We start from the raw sequence: 22,263 nt of genomic DNA on the forward strand, positions 1-22,263 counted from the left end.
CTACAATTTATCGCGAAACACTATCACCATAGTAACCATCTAACAAACTTTGTATTAGGACCATGGAGCTAGCCAGATCGCTTTAAATAATACCGGAATTACGAAAGGGTCGATAGCCTTTTGACGTGCCCCGAGGGCAACACTCGTTTGACTTTTATTACATGGAAATTGATGAGAAAACAAGGACACATAATGACTGATAAAAAGTTTCAAATTGGACCACCGGAGACTAGAACGACGCTTCCTGCCTACCATTGGTAATGTGGATGTGCTAGCTGGCTAACGTTGCATCACACTAAAGACAACATTGGGTAGCCTCTTTTGTAACAATATAGTCATAACTGTATGTGGTTGACAACATAATTGTATGTACACTGAACAAAAATATAAACGCAACATGCAATAATTTCATGATTGCACTGAGTTACAGTTCATATAACGAAATCAGTCGATTGAAATAAATTCATTAGGGCCTAATCTATGGATTTCACATGAATGGGAATACAGATATGCATCTGTTGGTCACATATACACTATCTACAGTGCCTTCGGAAAGTATTCAGACCCATTGACCTTTTCCACATTTTGTTACTTTACAGCCTTATTCTAAAATTGATTAAATCTACACACAATACCCCATAGTGACAAAGCAAAAAACAGAAATACCTTATTTGCATAAATATTCAGAGCTTTTGCTATGAGCCTCCAAATTGAGCTCAGTTGCATCCTGTTTCCATTGATCATCCTTGAGATGTTTCTACAACTTGATTGGAGTCCACCTGTGGTAAATTCAATTGATTGGACATGATTTGTAAAGGCACACACCTGTCAATATAAGGTCCCACAGTTGACAGTGCATATCAGAGCAAAAACCAAGCCATGAGGTCAAAGGAATTGTCTGTAGAGTTTCCCGAGACAGGATTGTGTCTTGGCCAGTGGTGGAAAAAGTACCCATTTGTCATACTTGAGTAAAAGTAAAGATACCTTAATAGAAAACGACTCAAGTAAAAGTCACCCAGTAAAATACTACTTGAGTAAAAATCTAAAAGTATTTGGTTAAATATAATTAAGTATCAAAAGTAAATGGAATTGCTAAAATATACTTAAGTATCAAAAGTAAAAGTATTAATAGTTTCAAATTCCTTACATTATGCAAACCAGATGGCACAATAATAAAAAAAAAATGTATTTACAGATAGCCAAGGGAACACTACAACACCCAGACATTAATTTACAAACAAAGCATTTGTGTTTAGTGAGTCCGCCAGATCAGAGGCAGTAGGGATGACCAGGGATGTTCCCTTGATAAGTGTGTGAATTGGACCATTTTCTTGTCAAAATGTAACGAGTACTTTTGGGTGTCAGGGAAAATGTATGGAGTAAAAAGTACATTATTTTCTTTAGGAATGTTATTAAGTAAAAGTTGACAAAAATATAAATAGTAAAGTAAAGTAAAGATACAGTACCCCCCAAAAATATGTAAGTAGTATTTTCAAGTATTTTTACTTAAGTACTTTACACAATTTGTCGAGGCACAGATCTGGGGAAGGGTACCAAAACATTTATGCAGCATTGAAGGTCCCCAAGAACACAGTGGCCTCCATCATTCTTAAATGGAAGAAGTTTGGAACCACCAAGACGCTTCCAGCCAAACTAAGCAATTGTGGGAGAAGGGCCCTGACCAAGAACCCGATGGTCACTCTGACAGAGCTCCAGAGCTCCTCTGTGGAGATGGGAGAACCTTTCAGAAGGACAGCCATCTCTGCAGCACTCCACCAATCAGGCCTTTATATTAGAGTGGCCAGACGGAAGCCACTCCTCAGTAAAAGGCACATGACAGCACGCTTGGAGTTTTCCAAAAGGCACCTAAAGACTCTCACACCATGAGAAACAAGATTCTCTGGTCTGATGAAACCAACATTGAACTCTTTGGCCTGAATGCCAAGTATCACGTCTGGAGGAAACCTGGCACCATCCCTATGGTGAAGCATGGTGGTGGAAGCATCATGCTGTGGGGATGTTATTCAGCGGCAGGGACTGGGAGACTAGTCAGGATCGAGGCAAAGATGAACTGAGCAAAGTACAGAGAGATCCTTGATGAAAACCTGCTCCAGAGCGTTCACCTTCCAACAGGACAATGACCCTAAGCACACAATGCAGGAGTGGCTTCGGGACAAGTCTCTGAATGTCCTTGAGAGGCCCAGCCAGAGCCCGGACTTGAACTCGATCGGACATCTCTGGAGAGACCTGAAAATAGCTGTGCGGCGACACTCCCCATTAAACCTGACAGAGCTTGAGAGGATCTGCAGAGAAGAATGGGAGAAACTCCCCAAATACAGGTGTGCCAAGCTTGTAGCGTCATACCCAAGATGACTTGAGGCTGTAATCGCTGCCAAAGGTTCTTTAACAAAGTACCGAGTAAAGGGTCTGAATACTTATGTAAATGTGATATTTCAGTTTAGTTTATTTTATAAAGTAGCAAAAATGTCTAAAAACCTGTTTTTGCTTTGTCATTATGGGGTATTGTGTGTAGATTGATGAGGAAAATAAACAATTGAATACATGTTAAAATAAGGCTCTAACCTAACAAAATGTTGAAGAAGTCAAGGGGTCTGAATACTTTCCGAAGGCACTATATACAAAGTATGTGGATACCCCTTCAAATTCGTGGATTTCACTATTTCAGCCACACTTGTTGCTGACAGGTGTATAAAATCAAGCACACAGCCATGCAATCTCCATAGACAAACATTGGCAGTAGAAAGGCCTTACTGAAGAGCTCAGTGACTTTCAATGTGGCATCGTCATAGGATGCCACCTTTCAAAAAAGTCAGTTGGGCAAATTTCTGCCCTGCTATAGCAGCCCCGCTTAAGTGCTGTTATTGTGAAGTGGAAACGTCTCGGAGCAATAATGGCTCAGCCGCGAAGTGGTAGGCCACACAAGCTCACAGAATGAGACCGCCGAGTGCTGAAGCGCCTAGCGGGTAAAAATCGTCTGTCCTTGGTTGCAACATGCAGTACAGAGTTCCAAACTACCTCTGGAGGCAACGTCAGCACAAGAACTGTTCATCTGGAGCTTCATGAAATGGGTTTCCATGGCAGAGCAGCCCCACACAAGCCTAAGATCATCATGCGCAATGCTAAGGGTCGGCTGGAGTGGTGGAAAGCTTGCCACCATTGGAAATTCGTTCTGTGGAGTGATGAATCACGCTTCATCTGGCAATCCAATGGATGAATCTGGGTTTGGCGGATGCCAGGAGAACGCTACCTGCCCCAATGCATAGTGCCAAATGTAAAGTTTGGTGGAGTTAATCTTAATTAACACTACAGCATCGAATGACATTCTAGATGATTCTGTGCTTCCAACTTTGCGGCAACAGTTTGGGGATGCACAAATGAGGTCCATAGAGAAATGGTTTGTCGAGATCGGTGTGGAAGAACTTGACTGGCCTGCACAGAGCCCTGACCTAGGTAGGGGCATGTATCAGAAAACCAGTCAGTCTCTGGTGTGACCATCATTTGCCTCATGCAGCGCGACACATCTCCTTCGCATAGAGTTGATCAGACTGTTGATTGTGGCCTGTGGAATGTTGTCACATTCCTCTTCAATGGCTATGTGAAGTTGCTGGATATTGGTGGAAACTGGAACACGCTGTTATACACGTCGATCCAGAGCATCCTAAACATGCTCAATGGGTGACATGTCTAGTGAGTATGCAGGCCATGGAAGAACTGGAACATTTTCAGCTTCCAGGAATTGTGTACAGATTCTTGCGACACTGGGCTGTGGATTATCATGCTGAAACATGAGATGATGGCGGCGGATGAATGGCACGACAATGGGCCTCAGGATCTTGTCATGGTATCTCAGTGCATTCAAATTGCCATTGACAAAATGCAATTGTGTTCGTTGTCCGTAGCTTATGCCTGCCCATACCATAACCCCACCGACACCATGGGGCACTCCGTTCACAATGTTGACATCAGCAAACCGCTCACCCACACAACGCCATCTGCCCGGTACAGTCATTCATCCGTGAATAGCACACTTCTCCAGAGTGCCAGTGGCCATCAAAGGTGAGCATTTGCCCAATGAAGTTGGTTACGACGCCGAATTGCAGTCAGGTCAAGACCCAGGTGAGGACTACGAGCATGCAGATGAGCTTCCCTGAGACGGTTTCTGATAATTTGGGCAGAAATTATTCAGTTGTGCAAACCCACAGTTTCATCAGCTGTCCGGGCGGCTGGTGTCAGACGATCCCGCAGGTGAGGAAGCCGGATGTGGAGGTCCTGGGCTGGACGTACTGCCAAATTCTCTAAAACATTGTTGGAGGCAGCTTATGGTAGAGAAATGAACATTCAATTATCTGGCAACAGCTTTCGTGGACATTCTTGCAGTCAGCATTCCAATTGCACATTCCCTCAAAAGTTGAGAAATCTGTGGCATTGGGCTGTGACACAAAACGGCACATTTTAGAGTGACCTTTGTTTTGTTCCCAGCACAAGGTGCACCTGTGTAATGATCATACCGTTTAATCAGCTTCTTGATATGCCACACCTGTCAGGTGGATGGATTCTTTTGACAAAGGAGAAATGCTCACTAACAGGGATGTAAACAAAATTGTGCACAAAATCTGGGAGAAATAAGGTTTTTGTGCATATGGAACATTTCTGGCATCCTTTATTTCAGCTCATGAACCCTGGGATGAACACTTTACATGCTGCGTTTATATTTTTGTTCAGTATACATAATATTGACACATAACCTTCCATCCAGTCTCTTTGGACTGGAGCTTCCAAATGTTAATGAGGGCAATGTGAAAGTAGAAAGCTTTAATTTAGCTTTGACCCACAGGTACAAGGAAAAGTTGATGACCAAATGCCTGAAAGATGCAAAGAACAAACATCATCTCTCAGGTGCTTTGGATGGCCGTCGTTGGCGTTTTCTAAATGTGGGACTTGATGACTTCAGAGATGGGTATCCTACTGCTGGGACAGCGGTTTTCTCTCAGGCCCAGAGGGGCATGTCCCCTTCCATTTTTGGGATTCCAAGTCCTACATCTCTCTCTGATAAAACACAATGGAAGCGCTTCTCGAAAGAGCAGGCTTGCTTCTCTAAGAAGAACCCTCAGCAGCAGGCACACCGGGAGCATGTGGCTGCAGTGGAGCTCAAACTCAAACAGCATCCTCTGGCTCTGTACCCACATTTAGAGCATAGCATGCCCCCAGAGGTGAGTGGCAGGTAGATAAGACTAATCAGCGATGTAATCACATTGCAGATAAAAGTTGCCTCTTGATCCTTTTTGCAATAAGGCATAAAGGGCTGGTTTCCCGGACACCGAATAAGCCTAGTCCTGGACTAAAATTTGAAAAACATGTTGAATGGAGATCCTCCATTGTAAAGGCTTCAGTCCAAGGTAAGATTTAATCTGTGTCTGGTAAACCAACCCCTAAAGTATACATCAGATGGCCCATGCACACACAATTCTGAATTACAGTAATCAACTCTTACGCTGTTCTTACAGCAGGACTTTGTTTTGCTTACTTGTAAACACAATGTCCTACTGATTGTCTTTCATCCCGTAGTTGTTTGATCAGGTGATATGTGTCCTGGACCCGGATATTTGTGTGAACAGAGCTTCTGCAGTGACTTCACCAGAAAAAGAGGAGCAGGCGGATGACTGCACTGAGCCGTGGGAAACCATCATGCAGGAATCGGAGTCAGAGAAGGAAGTGAGAGAGGGACCACTTGTCAGTGCAATAATGTAAGTAGATTTCTAGAGAAGTCTGTTTTGGGGCAAACTCTTCATTACTAGGGTATAAACTGTTCATCTAGTGGTATAACTACTGTTGTTAACCCTTTATTATTTGGCTGAAGGACAGACGATTTATGTGCAAAGAACCCTTACAAAGGGCTGCAAAGAAAGCAGAGCAGTGCCAAGGAAGACCAGATTGTAAACGTCAAACGACTGCGCTCCCCATCTCAAGACGAGGACATCAAGAAAGTCACTAAGCTTTTCTGTGACTGGGTCGCCTCATTGGTAAGCACAGCTAACAGAAACCAGCCAAGAAGGTGAGGAATACACAACCCAATTAAAGGTCAAGTAAAGATCAGAATGATGAATCATCATCATATTCTAAATGACCTTGTAGAAGCAGGAACAGAGGCTTAATGATCTTAACCTCCCTGGTAAATGAATGGTTGACTCTCGCAGGGAGGAGAGAAAAACAACCTGACTGAATCCACCCTACTGGGCCTGTTTGTCAGTGGGTATGAGAAGAAGCCGTCCCTGACCTTCCCTATCCAGGTGGTTGAGCCTAAGAACGTGCCAGAGGAGCTATGTAACTCTGTGGAGGATCTGCGCAGAGCCCACACCTGTGAAGACCCCTTAAAGGACTCAGAACCATACAAGGTATTGAGTGTCTCAGCTTGAGGCCCACAGAACTCACAACACAGATGGATGAAAATGTATCAATTGCTTGTACAGTTCTTCACTTTCTAAAACAGCATTATCCACAACTATGTCCACATCCTGCCTATGGAAAAAATATAAAATGCACATGTTCAACAGAGCAAACCAGGAACTAAAAGACCCAAATATGGAGCATGGTACCTGGATACTAAAACATGGAAGAAAAGAGATGCTGATGAACCATTAAGAGACCCTAATGTCATCCCTGAGGACTTTAAGTTTCCTGCACAACCAAGTGAAATGGTGGGTCTTTGGTATAACTCTTACACTTGTCCTTGTTCTTTGTGGGTATTGACTATTAATCAGAATATCAATCCCCATTCACGGTTCAGGTAAAATTGTCTGATATAATTTGTCTTCTCAATAGGATGATGAACTGAAACAGATGCATGGGACTCAAGCGTTCAAGCAGTTCATCATCAGCAAAGGGCTGAGGGTACCTAGGGTAAGACAACATTGCGTCACATTTTTACACAGGTCATGCTTCACAGCACAGGTGTTTGAATTTCAATGTCAGTTAATACACTGCTCAAAAAAATAAAGGGAACACTTAAACAACACAATGTAACTCCAAGTCAATCACACTTCTGTGAAATCAAACTGTCCACTTAGGAAGCAACACTGATTGACAATAAATGTCACATGTTATTGTGCAAATGGAATAGACAACAGGTGGAAATTATAGGCAATTAGCAAGACACCCCCAATAAAGGAGTGGTTCTGCAGGTGGGGACCACAGACCACTTCTCAGTTCCTATGCTTCCTGGCTGATGTTTTGGTCACTTTTGAATGCTGGCGGTGCTTTCACTCTAGTGGTAGCATGAGACGGAGTCTACAACCCACACAAGTGGCTCAGATAGTGCAGCTCATCCAGGATGGCACATCAATGCGAGCTGTGGCAAGAAGGTTTGCTGTGTCTGTCAGCGTAGTGTCCAGAGCATGGAGGCGCTACCAGGAGACAGGCCAGTACATCAGGAGACGTGGAAGAGGCCGTAGGAGGGCAACAACCCAGCAGCAGGACCGCTACCTCCGCCTTTGTGCAAGGAGGAGCAGGAGAAGCACTGCCAGAGCCCTGCAAAATGACCTCCAGCAGGCCACAAATGTGCATGTGTCTGCTCAAACGATCAGAAACAGACTCAATGAGGGTGGTATGAGGGCCCGACGTCCACAGGTGGGGGTTGTGCTTACAGCCCAACACCGTGCAGGACGTTTGGCATTTGCCAGAGAACACCAAGATTGGCAAATTCGCCACTGGCGCCCTGTGCTCTTCACAGATGAAAGCAGGTTCACACTGAGCACATGACAGACGTGACAGAGTCTGGAGACGCCGTGGAGAACGTTCTGCTGCCTGCAACATCCTCCAGCATGACCGGTTTGGCGGTGGGTCAGTCATGGTGTGGGGTGGCATTTCTTTGGGGGGCAGCACAGCCCTCCATGTGCTTGCCAGAGGTAGCCTGACTGCCATTAGGTACCGAGATGAGATCCTCAGACCCCTTGTGAGACCATATGCTGGTGCGGTTGGCCCTGGGTTCCTCCTAATGCAAGACCTCATGTGGCTGGAGTGTGTCAGCAGTTCCTGCAAGAGGAAGGCATTGATGCTATGGACTGGCCCGCCCGTTCCCCAGACCTGAATCCAATTGAGCACATCTGGGACATCATGTCTCGCTCCATCCACCAACGCCACGTTGCACCACAGACTGTCCAGGAGTTGGCGGATGCTTTAGTCCAGGTCTGGGAGGAGATCCCTCAGGAGACCATCCGCCACCTCATCAGGAGCATGCCCAGGCGTTGTAGGGAGATCATACAGGCACGTGGAGGCCACACACACTACTGAGCCTCATTTTGACTTGTTTTAAGGACATTACATCAAAGTTGGATCAGCCTGTAATGTGGTTTTCCACTTTAATTTTGAGTGTGACTCCAAATCCAGACCTCCATGGGTTGATAAAATGGATTTCCATTGATTATTTTTGTGTGATTTTGTTGTCAGCACATTCAACTATGTAAAGAAAAAAGTATTTAATAAGATTATTTCTTTCATTCAGATCTAGGATGTGTTGTTTAAGTGTTCCCTTTATTTTTTTTAGCAGTATATATACACACAGTACCAGTCAAAGGTTTGGACACACCTACTCATTGCAGGGTTTTTCTTTATTTTTTATTATTTTCTACATTGTAGAATAATAGTGAAGACAACATTTGAGATTCTTCAAAGTAGCCACCCTTTGCCTTGACAGCTTTACACTCTTGGAATTCTCTCAACCAGCTTCATGAGGTAGTCACCTGGAATGCATTTCAATTAACAGGTGTTCCTTGTTAAAAAGGTTATTTTGTGGAATTTCTTTCCTTCTTAATGCATTTGAGCCAATCAGTGTTGTGACAAGGTAGGGGTGATATACAGAAGATAATTCTATTTGGTAAAACACCAAGTCCATATTATGGGAAGAACAGCTCAAATAAGCAAAGAGAAATGACAGTCCATCATTACTTTAAGACATGAAGGTCATTCAATCCGGAACATTAAGAGCTTTGAAAGTTTCAGTCGTAAAAATCTTCAAAACGCTATTATGAAACTGGCTCTCATGAGGACCGCCACAGGAAAGGAAGACCCAGAGTGACCTCTGCTGCAGAGGATAAGTTCATTAGAGTTAACTACATCTCAGATTGCAGCTCAAATAACTGCTTCAGAGTTCAAGTAAGAGACACATCAACATCAACTGTTCAGAGGAGACTGTGTGAATAAGGCCTTCATGGTCGAATTGCTGCAAAAAAACTACTAAAAGGACACCAATAAGAAGAGACTTGCTTGGGCCAAGAAACACGAGCAATGGACATTAGACCAGTGGAAATCTGTCCTTTGGTCTGATGAGTCCATATTTGAGATTTTTGGTACCAACTGCCATGTCTTTGTGAGAGAGTAGGTGAACATATTGTCTGCATGTGTGGTTCCCACCGTGAAGCATGGAGAAGGTGTGATGGTGCTTTGCTGGTGACACTGATTGATTTAGAATTCAAGGCACACTTAACCAGCATGGCTACCACAGCATTCTGCAGCGATACGCCATCCCATCTGGTTTGTGCTTAGTGGGACTATCATTTGTTTTTCAACAGGACAATGACCCAACACACCTCCAGGCTGTGTAAGGGCTATTTGACCAAGGAGGAGAGTGATGGAGTGCTGCAACAGATGACCTGGCCTCCACAATCACCCGACTTGAGATGGTTTGGGATGAGTTGGACCGCAGAGTGAAGGAAAAGCAGCCAACAAGTGCATATGTGGGAACTCCTTCAAGACGGTTGGAAAAGCATTCCAGGTGTAGCGGGTTGAGAGAATGCCAAGAGTGTGCAAAGCTGTCATCAAGACAAAGGGTGGCTACTTTGAAGAATCAAAATATATTTTATATACGTTTTTTGATTACTACAGGATTCCATGTGTTATTTCATAGTTTTGATGTCTTTACGATTACTTTTCAATGTAGAAAATAGTAAAAAAATAAAGAACAACTAGTAGGTGTCCAAACTTTTGACTGGTACTTTAAATATGATCTGAAATTGGTTGGCTTTTAAACTTGGGTTTCTTTTCAGTTTCTGAGTACTCTCTTTGAAGAAGAGGAGGAGGGAGACAGCCGATCAAGGCCAGATGGACCAGGCTCTGCTTCAACACGGAAGGGGACAGTGGTACTTTAGGCAGGTTTCAATAGGCAATATGTAGGGCAGTTACACAGTAGTATACTCAATTTGTCAAAACAAACTGACATAAAACATTTGACGCTACGCTGGTACAAAGGTTCTCCTCATTTTTCACGAGTTTTCATACGTTTCCAAATCACTGACTGGCTGTCAATGCATGTACATCAAAGATCATCCTCAGTTACCTTGACTAATGACATCTTTCATGAATAACAAGAATATCCTGCTAGCCTGTTGTTTATCCTCCTGTCATCATATTTGGTGCCAATTATATTTGGTGTCAATTTTGCCATGTTGATAGTAATATGCCATGGACAAATTGTATTCATAATAAAAGACAATTCACCATAATGATCATTGAGTGCCTTTACTTTTAAATACAAGTTTATTTTTATTACAGTACACATTCACTCAGAGCCTTGATTGTTCTAAAGCTTCCTTTTGTCTTTGACATTTCTCATCCTCTTCTCCTGACCCTTTATCATAGAGGACATTTCTGAAAAAAGTAAATCATTATTACTTAAAATGCATTTTGTAGAGTTTCTTCAAAGAAACTGTGTTTTCAAGATAAACTGTATTGTCCCAAAGGTGGCAGTTATCTTATCGGACATAAACAGCAATGGAATTTTTCTGGATTAATCAGGAATTTCTGTTTTCATCAACTTGACCTATCCCCAAACCAATATAATCATTGTCCTGATTCTCTGTGTCCTGATGACATTCCAGTTAAACAATTTGGTCTGGTACGTGAGGCAGAGAGGGCCAGACATAATAAGGAAGTCAGGATTCTCACAACTGTTATGTTTGGACAACATTGGGCAAATTCAAAACTCCTAATACAGATTCAGTTCTTTAGCACTGATGTCAGTCACTAACCACTGTGCTGCACAGCAGTCAGATGAACAGAAAAAAACACTCTGTTCAACAAACCTTGGTTCTTCATCTGCAAGTCCTCCACTATGTTTTGGAGGCTGTCCAGTTTTCCATGCAAGTGCTTGCATGTGTGTCCTGTAAACTCAGCCTGCGGATTGGCCACTGGACAAACATTTCAAGTGAAACCACAAGTTACTCACTCAGAAGTCATCAAATTAGAGTTCTGAAATTTAAAACATTATTATGATGCCATACTGTAAAGTAACCAAGGTTCTCCAAGGCCATTTCATTGGGGACATTGTCTCCCACATTGGTTACACAACAGAGTTGTAATAATGCTGAAGGCAGTGGGACTTACATGTGTGTGTGTCTATGAGAGAGCTTTCTGCCTGAGTCCTGCTCTGTGGTGGAGGTGTGGGGTTGTGGTCAGATGTCAGAAGCGAGTGTACAGGGGACCTGCGGCCCAGTGCCATGGCTCGAGAGGACGATGTGTAGCAAGGCAGAGATGCAGCAAAAGAAAAGTCATGGCCTGTAGAAATAGCAACAATGTCTGAAGTGGAGGAATGGTTAACTGCTGAAAAACTGTATACCTTGAACATATGTTTGAAGGGGGACCACAGGGATGATAATGGGTCTAGTAGAGTGATATGAAAGGTGAAATGAGGAAAATAAAGCACATGATTGGTTGAGTGTGTTAAAATGTTTGATTGTACTAACAGAGAAACTCACTGGCGCTTGAGAAGGTGCTGTTTAAATTCCGCTCATCCAGATCAGTTGTCCTAAGGAGGTGAGCCACACCACTGCACATATTGCATACACAAACATGCATTAGAACGAAGCCACAGACAGACACTGCACATTCATGTGGCCTGAGGATTAGTAAAGCCAAAATACAGAGGTAGGGACCGGTTGCCAACAGCCATGCTCAGGCAGTCAGAAACAAGAGGTTCAAGGATACATGCTCTTACCTGCTGTTGGTCCCCTTTATCGTTTTGGCATTGCTTGTAACATTTTTGGTCACTTCGTTGCTGTAACAGACATTTTTATTGCATGAAATTTGAATGAAAGAAGCTCCACATGATTGTAGTTGATGGGTTGATTGAGAACCAAAAAGAACACAAGCTCTGCATACATTGAGAAACATGTCACATGGCTGTGAAACATTTTTGTGAAATAAACCACTGTGGTTTCAGAAACCAAGAGAATGACGCACAACAACAAAAAATGTGTGGGGGAAAACACTAGTAGCATGGTGATCTTTAACGTCACACAGAGACTTACAGTGTGGTCCTGTGATCTCTCTCTGGAACAGAGCTCCTTCTGAGGGTGCTTTTGTTGGTGTGTGGTCCAGGATTTTCAGAAATCACACCTCGTAGCTCTTTGACTAGGGACCGCAGCTCCGTGGTGGGGCTTTCCAGCAGCTGCTGAGGTTTCAACTGTAAGAGGGGTGAAGAGATGCTGAGTAAAATACCATTATGGGTTACACTATATTCAACACAAAAATCTATTGTTGACCACCTGGCATACTTCCATGCTTTGAATAAATTGGCTTAGATCCGGCTGTTCCGGAGTCAAGTCAAATGGTTGATGAACGAGTCTGTCATGCTGCCACAGGAATGCAATCAGGGAGTGTTTTTAATTTTGGGGAAGTCAGATGTGCTGAGCTTGTGTCTTTCTTTTCCACCACTGAAAAAACCTCAACAAAGCCAGGCCCTGGAAGGATTGGAGCCACAAGGCATTTTGTAGGAAGTTTCTGTATTGATCTACCTCTAGCAGGCACTTTGAGCTGTGCTGGCTGGAGGGTAGTGCAGTCAGGGCTGTTGGGCTGGAGAGGGAAGCACGCTGAGCATTCCCTGTGGCTCGCAGGTGTTGGCCCTGCAGCTCATGCAGAAAAGACACAGCACTTGAAAAAGCATACATACAGCATAGAAGGCTATAGACAGTTTAGAGGAGAAAGGATATTCTGAGTACAATGCAAATCAAACAATAAAACAGCATATGCATTAGACCTCTATAGAGGCAGATGGACACCCATCCTAGTGAGCTGTACCTTCACATCCAGAGCATGCTGCAGCTTCAGCCGTACAAACTCCTGCTCTTGCAACTGGATGAAGTCTTGACAGTGGACAAAGCTCTCAGACATCTGAAGAACGTCGTAGGTGTAAATGGGGGTCAGTCAGAGCGAGATGTATATTTCTCTTCATACTGTGTGATAAAGTAAGTAAATACAAGGTAGTGCCACACCACCTTGTGTAGGGCCGTCTCCAGTTTGGCCACTTTCTCCCTGAGCCGTCCCTCCAGGGAGCGGACGGTCTCCACCTCCGCTGCCACCTGTCTCTTCTCCTCAGTGACTGAAGCCAGCAGCTGGATCTGACGCTTACTCTCTAGACTCTGGTAACGCTTCTCCTGGGAAGGGAAAGACCATATTGAAGGCAGATTATTATGCATTTAAGTGAACACAAGAATATCTTGCTGTTTTAAATCCCTACTTAATTAAGGACACAGGGCTTTTATCTGTGTGGAAGCCAGGGCATGTGTAATAACGATAGACACGATGTGGAGCACTAAAGTAAACATTGAGGTGTTCCTACCTCGGTCAGTTTGTCCATGGTCTCCTCCAGGAGCTGGATTCGGCCCTGGAGAGTGTCAATCTGTTCCCGCTTGGCTGTTATCTGCTTCTGCATCCCCATGGCAACCCTCAGGCCTGGACAGAGAAAGGGGAGACAGGGCAGAGAGGATCGAGTCAATCAAGGTCTATCTACTCTCATCTCTTTCTGTCGATTCAATGGAGGAGGAAATGAATCAACCAAATCCAAAAGGTGAAGTGTCACAATGAGTGACACAGAGCATGAAAGATAACAGAAGGGCCCGCACACTGAATAAGCTCCCAATTACCACATTTATCGACCACGTTTCGATCCAACACGGATCTTTGTCATGTTAAAAGAGCAGCCATTTTGGGGGGGGGGTGTACAAAAATTCTCATTACTTCCAGAACTATTTACTTATCAGTGTCCCTAGTTAGTCCTCTCTCATCTAAAAACTCATGCATAAAACACATACTGTAGACTTCCCATAACCATATAAACACAGATCTCCGCTATAATATAATGATCTCAGTGATGTGCAGTGCTGACCGTGTCCGTCCGCTCCCTCCAGGGTCCTCAGGGTGCTCCTGGCCTGGTCCAGCTCAGCTCGGGTGGTCTTCAGCTGGGCCTTCAGACCCACCACCACGCCCTCCTGCTCTTCACTCTTACTGCTGTGGAGCCTCTTCAACTCCTCATACTCCTCTGGAGGACAGACAGATGGTGAACAAGAAAAACAGACAATACATGCTGTACTGTTTTCCAACACAGTCTAGCAACATGATCATTGTTCTTGCCGTTTGCCACTGAAGACCTGTATTTTTCCCTAAAGACTGGAGAAATGGAAGCCGTTAAATCAAATCACTGAAAGGTCTTTATTATTGCAGAATTAATAAAGATCATAATTCATACAAAAACGTTAGCATATAAGTGTTTGAATGAACAGAGAGTCGATGCATCATTTTATCTGTGAGGGGAATATTCTCATCTGAAAGCCATCTAAACTCAGCAAAAAAAGAAACATCCTCTCACTGTCAACCTCGTTTATTTTCAGCAAACTTGTGTGTAAAAATATGTGTAAATATTTGTATGAGCATAACAAGATTCAACAACTGAGACAAACTGAACAAGTTCCACAGACATGTTATTAACAGAAATGGAATAATGTGTCCCTAGGAAAAGAAAAGGGTGGGGGTGGGGGGTGGCCACCAGCTGCATTAAGTACTGCAGTGAATCTCCTCCTCATGGACTGCACCAGACTTGCCAGTTCTTGCTGTGAGATGTTACCCTACTCTTCCACCAAGGCACCTGCAAGTTCCCGGACATTTCTGGGGGGAATGGCCCTAGCCCTCACCTTCCAATCCAACAGGTCCCAGACGTGCTCAATGGGATTGAGATCCGTGCTCGTCACTGGCCATGGCAGAACACTGGCATTCCTGTCTTGCAGGAAATCACACACAGAACGAGCAGTATGGCTGGTGGCATTGTCATGCTGGAGGGTCATGTCAGGATGAGCCTACAGGAAGGGTACCACATGAGGGAGGAGGAGGTCTTCCCTGTAACGCACAGCGTTGAGATTACCTGCAATGATAACAAGCTCAGTCCGATGATGCTTTGACACACCGGCCCAGACCATGACGGACCCTCCACCTCCAAATCGATCCCACTCCAGAGTACAGGCCTCGGTGTAACGCTCATTCCTTCGACGATAAACGCGAATCCGACCATCACCCCTGGTGAGACAAAACCTTGACTCGTTAGTGAAGAGCACTTTTTGCCAGTCATGTCTGGTCCAGCGACGGTGGGTTTGTGCCCATAGGCGGCGTTGTTGCCGGTGATGTCTGGTGAGGACCTGCCTTACAACCGGCCTACAAGCCCTCAGTCCAGCCTCTCTCAGCCTATTGCGGACAGTCTGAGCACTGATGGAGGGATTGTGCGTTCCTGGTGTAACTCGGGAAGTTGTTGTTGCCATCCTGTACCTGTTCCGCAGGTGTGATGTTCGGATGTACCGATCCTGTGCAGGTGTTGTTACACGTGGTCTGCCACTGCGAGGACGATCAGCTGTCCGTCCTGTCTCCCTGTAGCGCTGTCTTAGGCTTCTCACAGTACGGACATTGCAATTTATTGCCCTGGCAACATCTGCAGTCCTCATGCCTCCTTGCAGCATGCCTAAGGCACGTTCACACAGATGAGCAGGGACCCTGGGCATCTTTCTTTTGGTGTTTTTCAGAGTCAGTAAAAAGGCCTCTTTAGTGTCCTACCTTTTCATAACTGTGAACTTAATTGCCTACCGTCTTAACGACCGTTCCACAGGTGCATGTTAATTCATTGTTTATGGTTCATTGAACAAGCATGGGAAACAGTGTTCAAACCCTTTACAATGAAGATCTGTGAAGTTTTGATTTGGATTTTTACGAATTATCTTTGAAAGACAGGGTCCTGAAAAAGGGACGTTTCTTTTTTTACTGAGTTTATGACAGCCAGTGTACCTGTGAGGCAGACCAGTTGCATGCGTTGCACCTCTAGCTCAGCGGTGAGCTGCTGTTTCTCCAGCGTCAGCTCCTTGACACAGCAGCTCTGTTTGGACAGGCCAGCCTGCTGTACTCGCCTCTCCTGCTCCAGCACCGCCAAACACTCCTCACGCTGCTCCAAGCACGTCTGTAAAGGGAGGGACTCAGCAGGTTTGGAACGGTATATAGTAGGATAGCTTTGAAAACACACCCAAAAAGAAAAATATGGAGTATTATACAATCCAAGACAATGAACAAGTCTGAGGATTCCCCTTAGCAGCCTGAATGACCTCAAAATCTGGTCTTGATTTAGAAGCATGCCAAGTTCCCCCCCAGAGGGGTAGGAGACAACCAACCTTGAAACTAAAGTAGATGATCAAAACTAACTAACTAGCCAACTAACTAACCCTTAACTGTTGGATCTCCAGCTTGTGCTCATTGAGCTGGTTGCTGAGGCGGCTCTTCTCGTTGTGCAGGGAGTCAATGCTACGTCCATGCTGCACCGTCCTCTGGGTGGTGCTCTCCATCTGCAGCCGCAGCAGGTCCACCATCTTCTCCCTGTCCTCCAGCTTGAGCCTCAGCACCTCAGTCTCTGCCCTGAGGGCCTGGCAGCTGCCCTGGGCTTCCTCCAGCCTGGCCCGTCCCTGCTGCAGCTCCCTGTCCCTCTCCTCCAGCAGCGCCAGGACCTTCCTCAGCTCCTCGTCCCGGTCACCCTTCAGGGCTTGCAGCCGCAGCTCCTCGTCCTTGGCCTTGTTCAGCTGGTCTGCGGTCAGTTCCAGCTCCCGTCGCACCACAGCCAGCTCCTTCTGCTGCTCCAGCTGATGCTTCTCGCTCAACAACTGGCAGAGACAAAAAATAATGAGTGTTTGACAACTAAAGCCTTGGTGTCATCTTCCATTAAAAAAATAAATGATGCTTGGTCTGCTCCTGCTCCAGGGCCAGCTGCAGCTCTGACTGACCCCACACACATAATACACTACTGACTCTTATTCAAACATCTGTTTGATTTCATGGGTTTGAAATGATAAAAAAATAAAAATAAACTTATCAAAGCCAGATTCATATTTATATATCAAACACAATGACAACACTGAGTTGCTGGAATCAAAGAATGTGCAATGTTAACATAGTGTACCTCTTTCTACAGCTGCAGGGAGCTAAGGACGTACAGTATCCTTGCTGTTTGTGTCTGAGGCTGGGCTGTATTACCGTGAGCTGGCAGAGCCGAGAGTCCAGCTCCTCTGTCTGCTGGAGGGATCTGTCTCTCCCTCTCTGGGCCTCCCCCACCTGAGACTGGGCCTCGGCCAACAGCATCTCCAGAGCACCCACCTGGTACACAACATCATGACAACCCAAAGCATCAGAACCTTCACATAGAATATTACAATGTCTCCCTCCTAAACCTTTGTTTGAAAAGACTAAGGCCACTCTATTATTCTACATCACAACCGGCATGTGTGTGTTAGCGGTAACCTTGTCTTCATGGCCCTGCTGGGTGTCCAGTAGTTTGGAGCGCAGGACAGAGAGAGCTGACTCCAAGTCATTGACCTGACACTGGTGCACTGAAGCCTGGCTTTCACCTTGTTTTCTGGTGAAAGGAAATAATGCATTCATTTGGACACTTTCTGAAAGATTTGACTGAATGAAAAGATGAGTGACTATATACATTTATATTCATTTTTTTTGCATTTTACCCAGTTTTTCTCCCCAATTTCGATCTTGTCTCATCGCTGCAGAAGTGAAGGTTGGGTCATGCGTCCTCTGAAACATGACCCACCAAACCGCGCTTCTTAACACCTACCCGATTAACCCAGAAGCCAGCTGCACCAATAAGTCAGAGGAAACACTGTTCAACTGACAACTGAAATCAGCCTGCAGGCACCCAGCCTGCCACAGGGAGTCGCTAGACTGCGATGAGCCAAGTAAAGCCCCCCCGGCCAAACCCGGACGACGCTGGGCCAATTGGGTGCCGCCCTATGGGACTCACGGTCACAGCCGGTTGTGACACAGACTGGGATCGAACTCAGGTCTGTAGTGACGCCTCAAGCATTGCGATGCAGTGCCTTTGACCGCTGCGCCACTCGGGAGGCCCGAAAATAGAGAGCTTTGAATTTAATTCAACTCAGGAAATATGTAGATATAGTATTGCTAGATAATTCATGTCGCTCACTGTAACAACTCCACCTGGACATGCAAGCTGGAGGCACTGCTTCTGGAGCTGCTCAATTTCTCAGTCAATATCGCCACCTCCTGGTCATGAGTGGTAGTGAGCTGCTCCATTCTGGAAAAGAGTAAAGCAACTCAAGCAAGGCAACTTTACATGTCACCTCTAGGAACTTGCCTCGAACATACATGCGGTTTTAGGGTTACAACAAATTCTATACCAGATGGCCTTACATGCAGGTAATGTGTGGGCTAATCAGATTAGAGAATGACTGTAATCCCAAGTCACTGAGACAAGAATTGTGGAAAGTTAATGAATATGCACCTTTCCCTTTGCTCCTTCAACATGATCTCTGCTTTCTCTTGGCATTTCTGTTCTTGAATCTCCATCTGCTCCTTCAGCTGGCACAATGAGTTAGGAATGGAAAATACAATGTCAAGAACAACATTTCAAACCCTTGATAAAAGTGTTGTGTGAAATAAAACATAACACACTGTCTTACCAGCAGAAGGCTTTCTCTCAGACTGTGATTTGCATGCTCCAAGTCGTGTAATACTTTCTCCACTGCAACACCCAGTGCGTCCTGGCTGGTGTACAAATTGTTTCCACAACGTTTTTCGTAAGCCAACAGCGTGGAGTACACCTCCTGTAGTGTCCGCTCCCTTGACTCTGCTCTCCTACTCTGAGACTTTGCTTCATCCTCAGCCTCCAGGAGCCTCTGGTCCCCGGTCTGTTTAGTGGCTTGCAGATCCCTGATCATTGCTTGCATTTTCCCCATTACATCTGCCTGTTTTCTGCTCTCTTTCATTCTGAGGGACAAAACAATTAACACCCAATTGACACTCACTGGTTGAATTAACGTTGTTTCCATGTAATTTCAATTAAATTAGGTGGAACCAACGTGAAATAGATGTTGAATTGACGTCTGTGCCCAGTGGGCATTGAAGGGACTGTAAAACATGTCCTATACTCCCGTTGCAAAGAACCTGTATGTGTCCAAAGGTATATAGTACAAATGGCCTACAGTGCAACAGTTTCAGATTCAATTACCTTAGATCAGCCAGGGCATCTTTCTCAATCTGGAACTCCTGCAATTTTGTCTGCAGCTTGATGATGGACTGACGGAAGTAGAACTTCTGCTGTTCATGAAGCTCATGTGTCTGAAAAAGTATTAGCAAAGGTTGCAATCAATGGCACCTCGTGGCAAAGAACTGCATGGATTTTGATATTAGAATCATTGAGTTCAAGAGGCCATCCACAATAATATATAACTCTCACCAGGAAAGGAGAAGAAAAATAGGACTGTATCTCACACTAACCTCACTCAGCTGCTTTTGGAGCTCCGACACCTGTTGAGAGTAGTCCCCTATTGCATTTTCCAAAACATCTTTCCCAGGGAAAGTTATGCCACTTCTGACCAGCTCCAGGCCATATGTAAGAGGCTGGATCACAGACAGCACTTCTGAGTTCTCCTCCGATGAACCATCTGTAAAATAAAAAAATGTAGTGGCAATAAGGAACACTTATCACAGCAAACTACTACAAGTAGTTTCATAATTCAAAATAGGCTAGTGACATATTTGGTTGTGACAATAGCTCCGATGTGTAACTGTATAGCTAGTACTGGCTATATTTTTCTTCATGACACAAGAAAACCACATACTCACCCATAAAGATGGGAAAGTAATTCATTTGTGAAGGTGAGCTGCTGGGACATGTGCGTCCCATTTTCTCCATGGTAATTTTAGTTGCATGTTCCACCTCTTCTTGCAGCATTTGGGTCTCCTTGGTTCGTCTGTCAAGCTCCTCACTGTAAAGAAAGAACGTAACAAACTTGCTTCCAAATGGATGATGGTTCATGGTGCAAAAGGCAGACAATCTGTTTTCAAATACTAGTGTTATGAAAAAGGATGTGGGAGTTAGTTAACTAGAGTAATTTAAAGAAAAGGGCAAAATTACCTCAACTCATCCAGATTGTTGTACCTTCTAGGGACAGTGCTTGTGTCATTTGTACCTGTAAGGTAGAGGTAGCTTGCTAAATTAGAAAGCCAAAGAGGGATTGCTCAGTGCTGCCACTGATGCCAGGAGAATCAGCACAGTGATGTGATAAGACCGTGAACTTTGCTAGAATGTTAGTAGTTAGCAACGTTATACACTATATATACACACAAAAGTATGTAGACACCCCTTCAAATTAGTGGATTTAGCAATTTCAGCCACACCCGTTGCTGACACGTGCATAAAATTGAGCACACAGCCATGGAATCGCCATAGGAAACATTGGCAGTAGAATGGCCTAATTGAAGAGCTCAATGACTTTCAACGTGGAGCTGTCTTAGGATGCCACCTTTACAACAAGTCAGTTAGTCAAATTTCTGCCCTGGTCAACTGTAAGTTCTATTATTGTGAAGTGAAAACGTCCAACGGCTCACCCACGAAGTGGTAGGCCACACAAGCTCACAGAATGGGCCCGCCGAGTGCTGAAGAGCGTATAAATAGTCTGTCCTCGCTTGCAACACTCAGTACAGAGTTCCAAACTGCCTCTGGTATCCACGTCAGCACAAGAACTGTTCATCTGGAGCTTCATGAAATGGGTTTCCATGGCCGAGCAGCCGCACACAAGCCTAAGATCACCATGCACAATGCCAAGCGTTGGCAGGAATGGTGTAAAGCTCACCACCATTGAACTCTGGAGCAGTGGAAACACGTTCTCTGGAGTGATGAATCGCGCTTCACCATCTGACAGACTAATCTGGGTTTGGCAGATGCAAGAACACAACCTGCCCCAATGCATAGTGCCAACTGTAAAGTTTGGTGGAAGAGGGCTGTTTTTCATGGTTCAGCTTAGGCACCTTAGTTCCAGTGAAGGGGCATTTTAATGTTGCAGCATACAATGACATTCTAGACGATTCTGTGCTTCCAACTTTGTGGCAAGTTTGGGGAAGGCCCTTCCTGTTTCAGCATGACATTGCCCCCGTGCACAAAGCGAGGTCCATACAGAAATGGTTTGTTGAGATCGGCGGGGCCAGACCAACTCCATATTAATGCCCATGATTTTGAAATGAGATGTTCGACGAGCAGGTGTCCACATACTTATGTAGTGTAGCTAGCTAACGTTAGTTAGGTTAATTTACTTACTTGTTGTTGGAATCTCGTGCAATAAATCATCAAACAATTCAGAGGATTTGTAAATAGATAAATTACTATCTTTGGATATGGAATTTTGAAATCCAGATGACATTATCAGTTGGTTAGCTAGCTAGCGTATGGGATAGCATGAGGAAATCAACCAGCGCCTGCAAGCAACAAGTAGTAGCGAAGCTTCATCGCCATGGAAACTGTTGATTTCGCGCTTTCTTCACTCAGAGTTGGTGGATTTTAGAAACAGGCACTCCCCAAAGTTGTTGCTAAATCTGGACGTTTGTAGATACCATCTCAAGAACAAACAGAAATATGGTTACTTTTCCGTTAAAACAAAATATTGAAGGGTAGTAAAACATAGTTACCACAGCCATTAAGCCATATGCCGCGTTCAACACAACTGGGAACTCGGAAAAATACAAGGTCAAATCATGACGTCAGTGATCTTCAGGCCGGAAAGTCGGCGCTCTAGAAAGAGGCCGAGTTCCCTAGTTGGATGACCGTTCAAATCGATATTTTTCCCAATCGGATCATTCCGAGTTCCCATTGTTTTGAACGTTCTGAAGTCGGAGATTCCCGAGTTCCCAGTTGTTTTGAACACGTCATGGTAATTCGGAAATCTTCGACGTCCGACTTCAGTGCGTTCAAAATATCTGGGAACTCGGGAAAAAAACGAGCTCCGACTGGGAACAATCGATTTGAACGGACTTCCAACTCGGACCTCTTTCTTGACCTGAAGATCCTGACGTCCATTACGTATTTTTCCCGAGTTCCCAGTTGTTTTGAATGCAGCATATGATGGAAACCCTGTCCGTCGTTAGCCTACA

General features: G+C 44.7%; 2 protein-coding genes across 5 annotated transcripts; one reads left to right on the forward strand and one right to left on the reverse strand.

Moving 5' to 3' along the window:
* The first annotated feature begins 7 nt into the window (after positions 1 to 7).
* On the forward strand, positions 8 to 10,514 carry fam47e (family with sequence similarity 47 member E). Its single transcript, XM_014172298.2, has 8 exons — positions 8 to 257; positions 4,856 to 5,231; positions 5,587 to 5,765; positions 5,879 to 6,041; positions 6,216 to 6,413; positions 6,573 to 6,716; positions 6,841 to 6,918; positions 10,059 to 10,514. Exons 1-8 carry the CDS (start codon positions 172 to 174, stop codon positions 10,158 to 10,160), a joined length of 1,326 nt encoding a protein of 441 aa, XP_014027773.1. The 5' UTR covers positions 8 to 171; the 3' UTR covers positions 10,161 to 10,514.
* Positions 10,515 to 22,251, reverse strand: LOC106585732 (coiled-coil domain-containing protein 158). Of its 4 annotated transcripts, none has more exons than XM_014172296.2 (23): positions 21,802 to 22,250; positions 20,255 to 20,309; positions 19,963 to 20,105; positions 19,615 to 19,781; positions 19,346 to 19,455; positions 18,798 to 19,104; positions 18,620 to 18,696; positions 18,302 to 18,412; positions 17,605 to 17,719; positions 17,341 to 17,460; positions 16,539 to 16,970; positions 16,111 to 16,279; positions 14,174 to 14,326; positions 13,628 to 13,740; positions 13,284 to 13,442; positions 13,087 to 13,179; positions 12,804 to 12,911; positions 12,318 to 12,472; positions 12,005 to 12,064; positions 11,754 to 11,836; positions 11,395 to 11,565; positions 11,094 to 11,198; positions 10,515 to 10,659 (listed from the first exon to the last, which is right to left on the reverse strand). In XM_014172296.2, the coding sequence occupies exons 3-23, from the start codon at positions 20,069 to 20,071 to the stop codon at positions 10,592 to 10,594; spliced, it is 2,985 nt and encodes a 994-aa protein (XP_014027771.1). In that variant the 5' UTR covers positions 20,072 to 20,105; positions 20,255 to 20,309; positions 21,802 to 22,250; the 3' UTR covers positions 10,515 to 10,591. The 4 variants fall into 4 exon arrangements, with proteins under 4 accessions (XP_014027771.1, XP_014027769.2, XP_014027770.2 ...); XM_014172294.2 differs by having other exon boundaries at positions 21,434 to 22,250; XM_014172295.2 differs by having other exon boundaries at positions 11,766 to 11,836; positions 21,434 to 22,249.
* Positions 22,252 to 22,263: the final 12 nt, after the last annotated feature.

Source organism: Salmo salar, chromosome ssa24, assembly GCF_905237065.1.
Source record: "Salmo salar chromosome ssa24, Ssal_v3.1, whole genome shotgun sequence".
NCBI classification, from domain to species: Eukaryota; Metazoa; Chordata; class Actinopteri; order Salmoniformes; family Salmonidae; genus Salmo; species Salmo salar.

Bases quoted from the DNA above. Each gene is read 5' to 3' on its own strand.
- LOC106585732 (XM_014172294.2), bottom strand. From the start codon at position 21,536: ATGTCATCTGGATTTCAAAATTCCATATCCAAAGATAGTAATTTATCT. The intron at 12,473-12,803 runs GTAGATCAATAC...CCCCTCTTACAG, and splicing joins GCTCAAAGTGCCTGCTAGAG to TTGAAACCTCAGCAGCTGCT. The intron at 11,566-11,753 runs GTTAGTACAATC...CTATTTCTACAG, and splicing joins AAGCGCCAGTGAGTTTCTCT to GCCATGACTTTTCTTTTGCT.
- fam47e (XM_014172298.2), top strand. From the start codon at position 172: ATGAGAAAACAAGGACACATAATGACTGATAAAAAGTTTCAAATTGGA. The intron at 5,232-5,586 runs GTGAGTGGCAGG...TTCATCCCGTAG, and splicing joins AGCATAGCATGCCCCCAGAG to TTGTTTGATCAGGTGATATG. The intron at 6,717-6,840 runs GTGGGTCTTTGG...TCTTCTCAATAG, and splicing joins CTGCACAACCAAGTGAAATG to GATGATGAACTGAAACAGAT.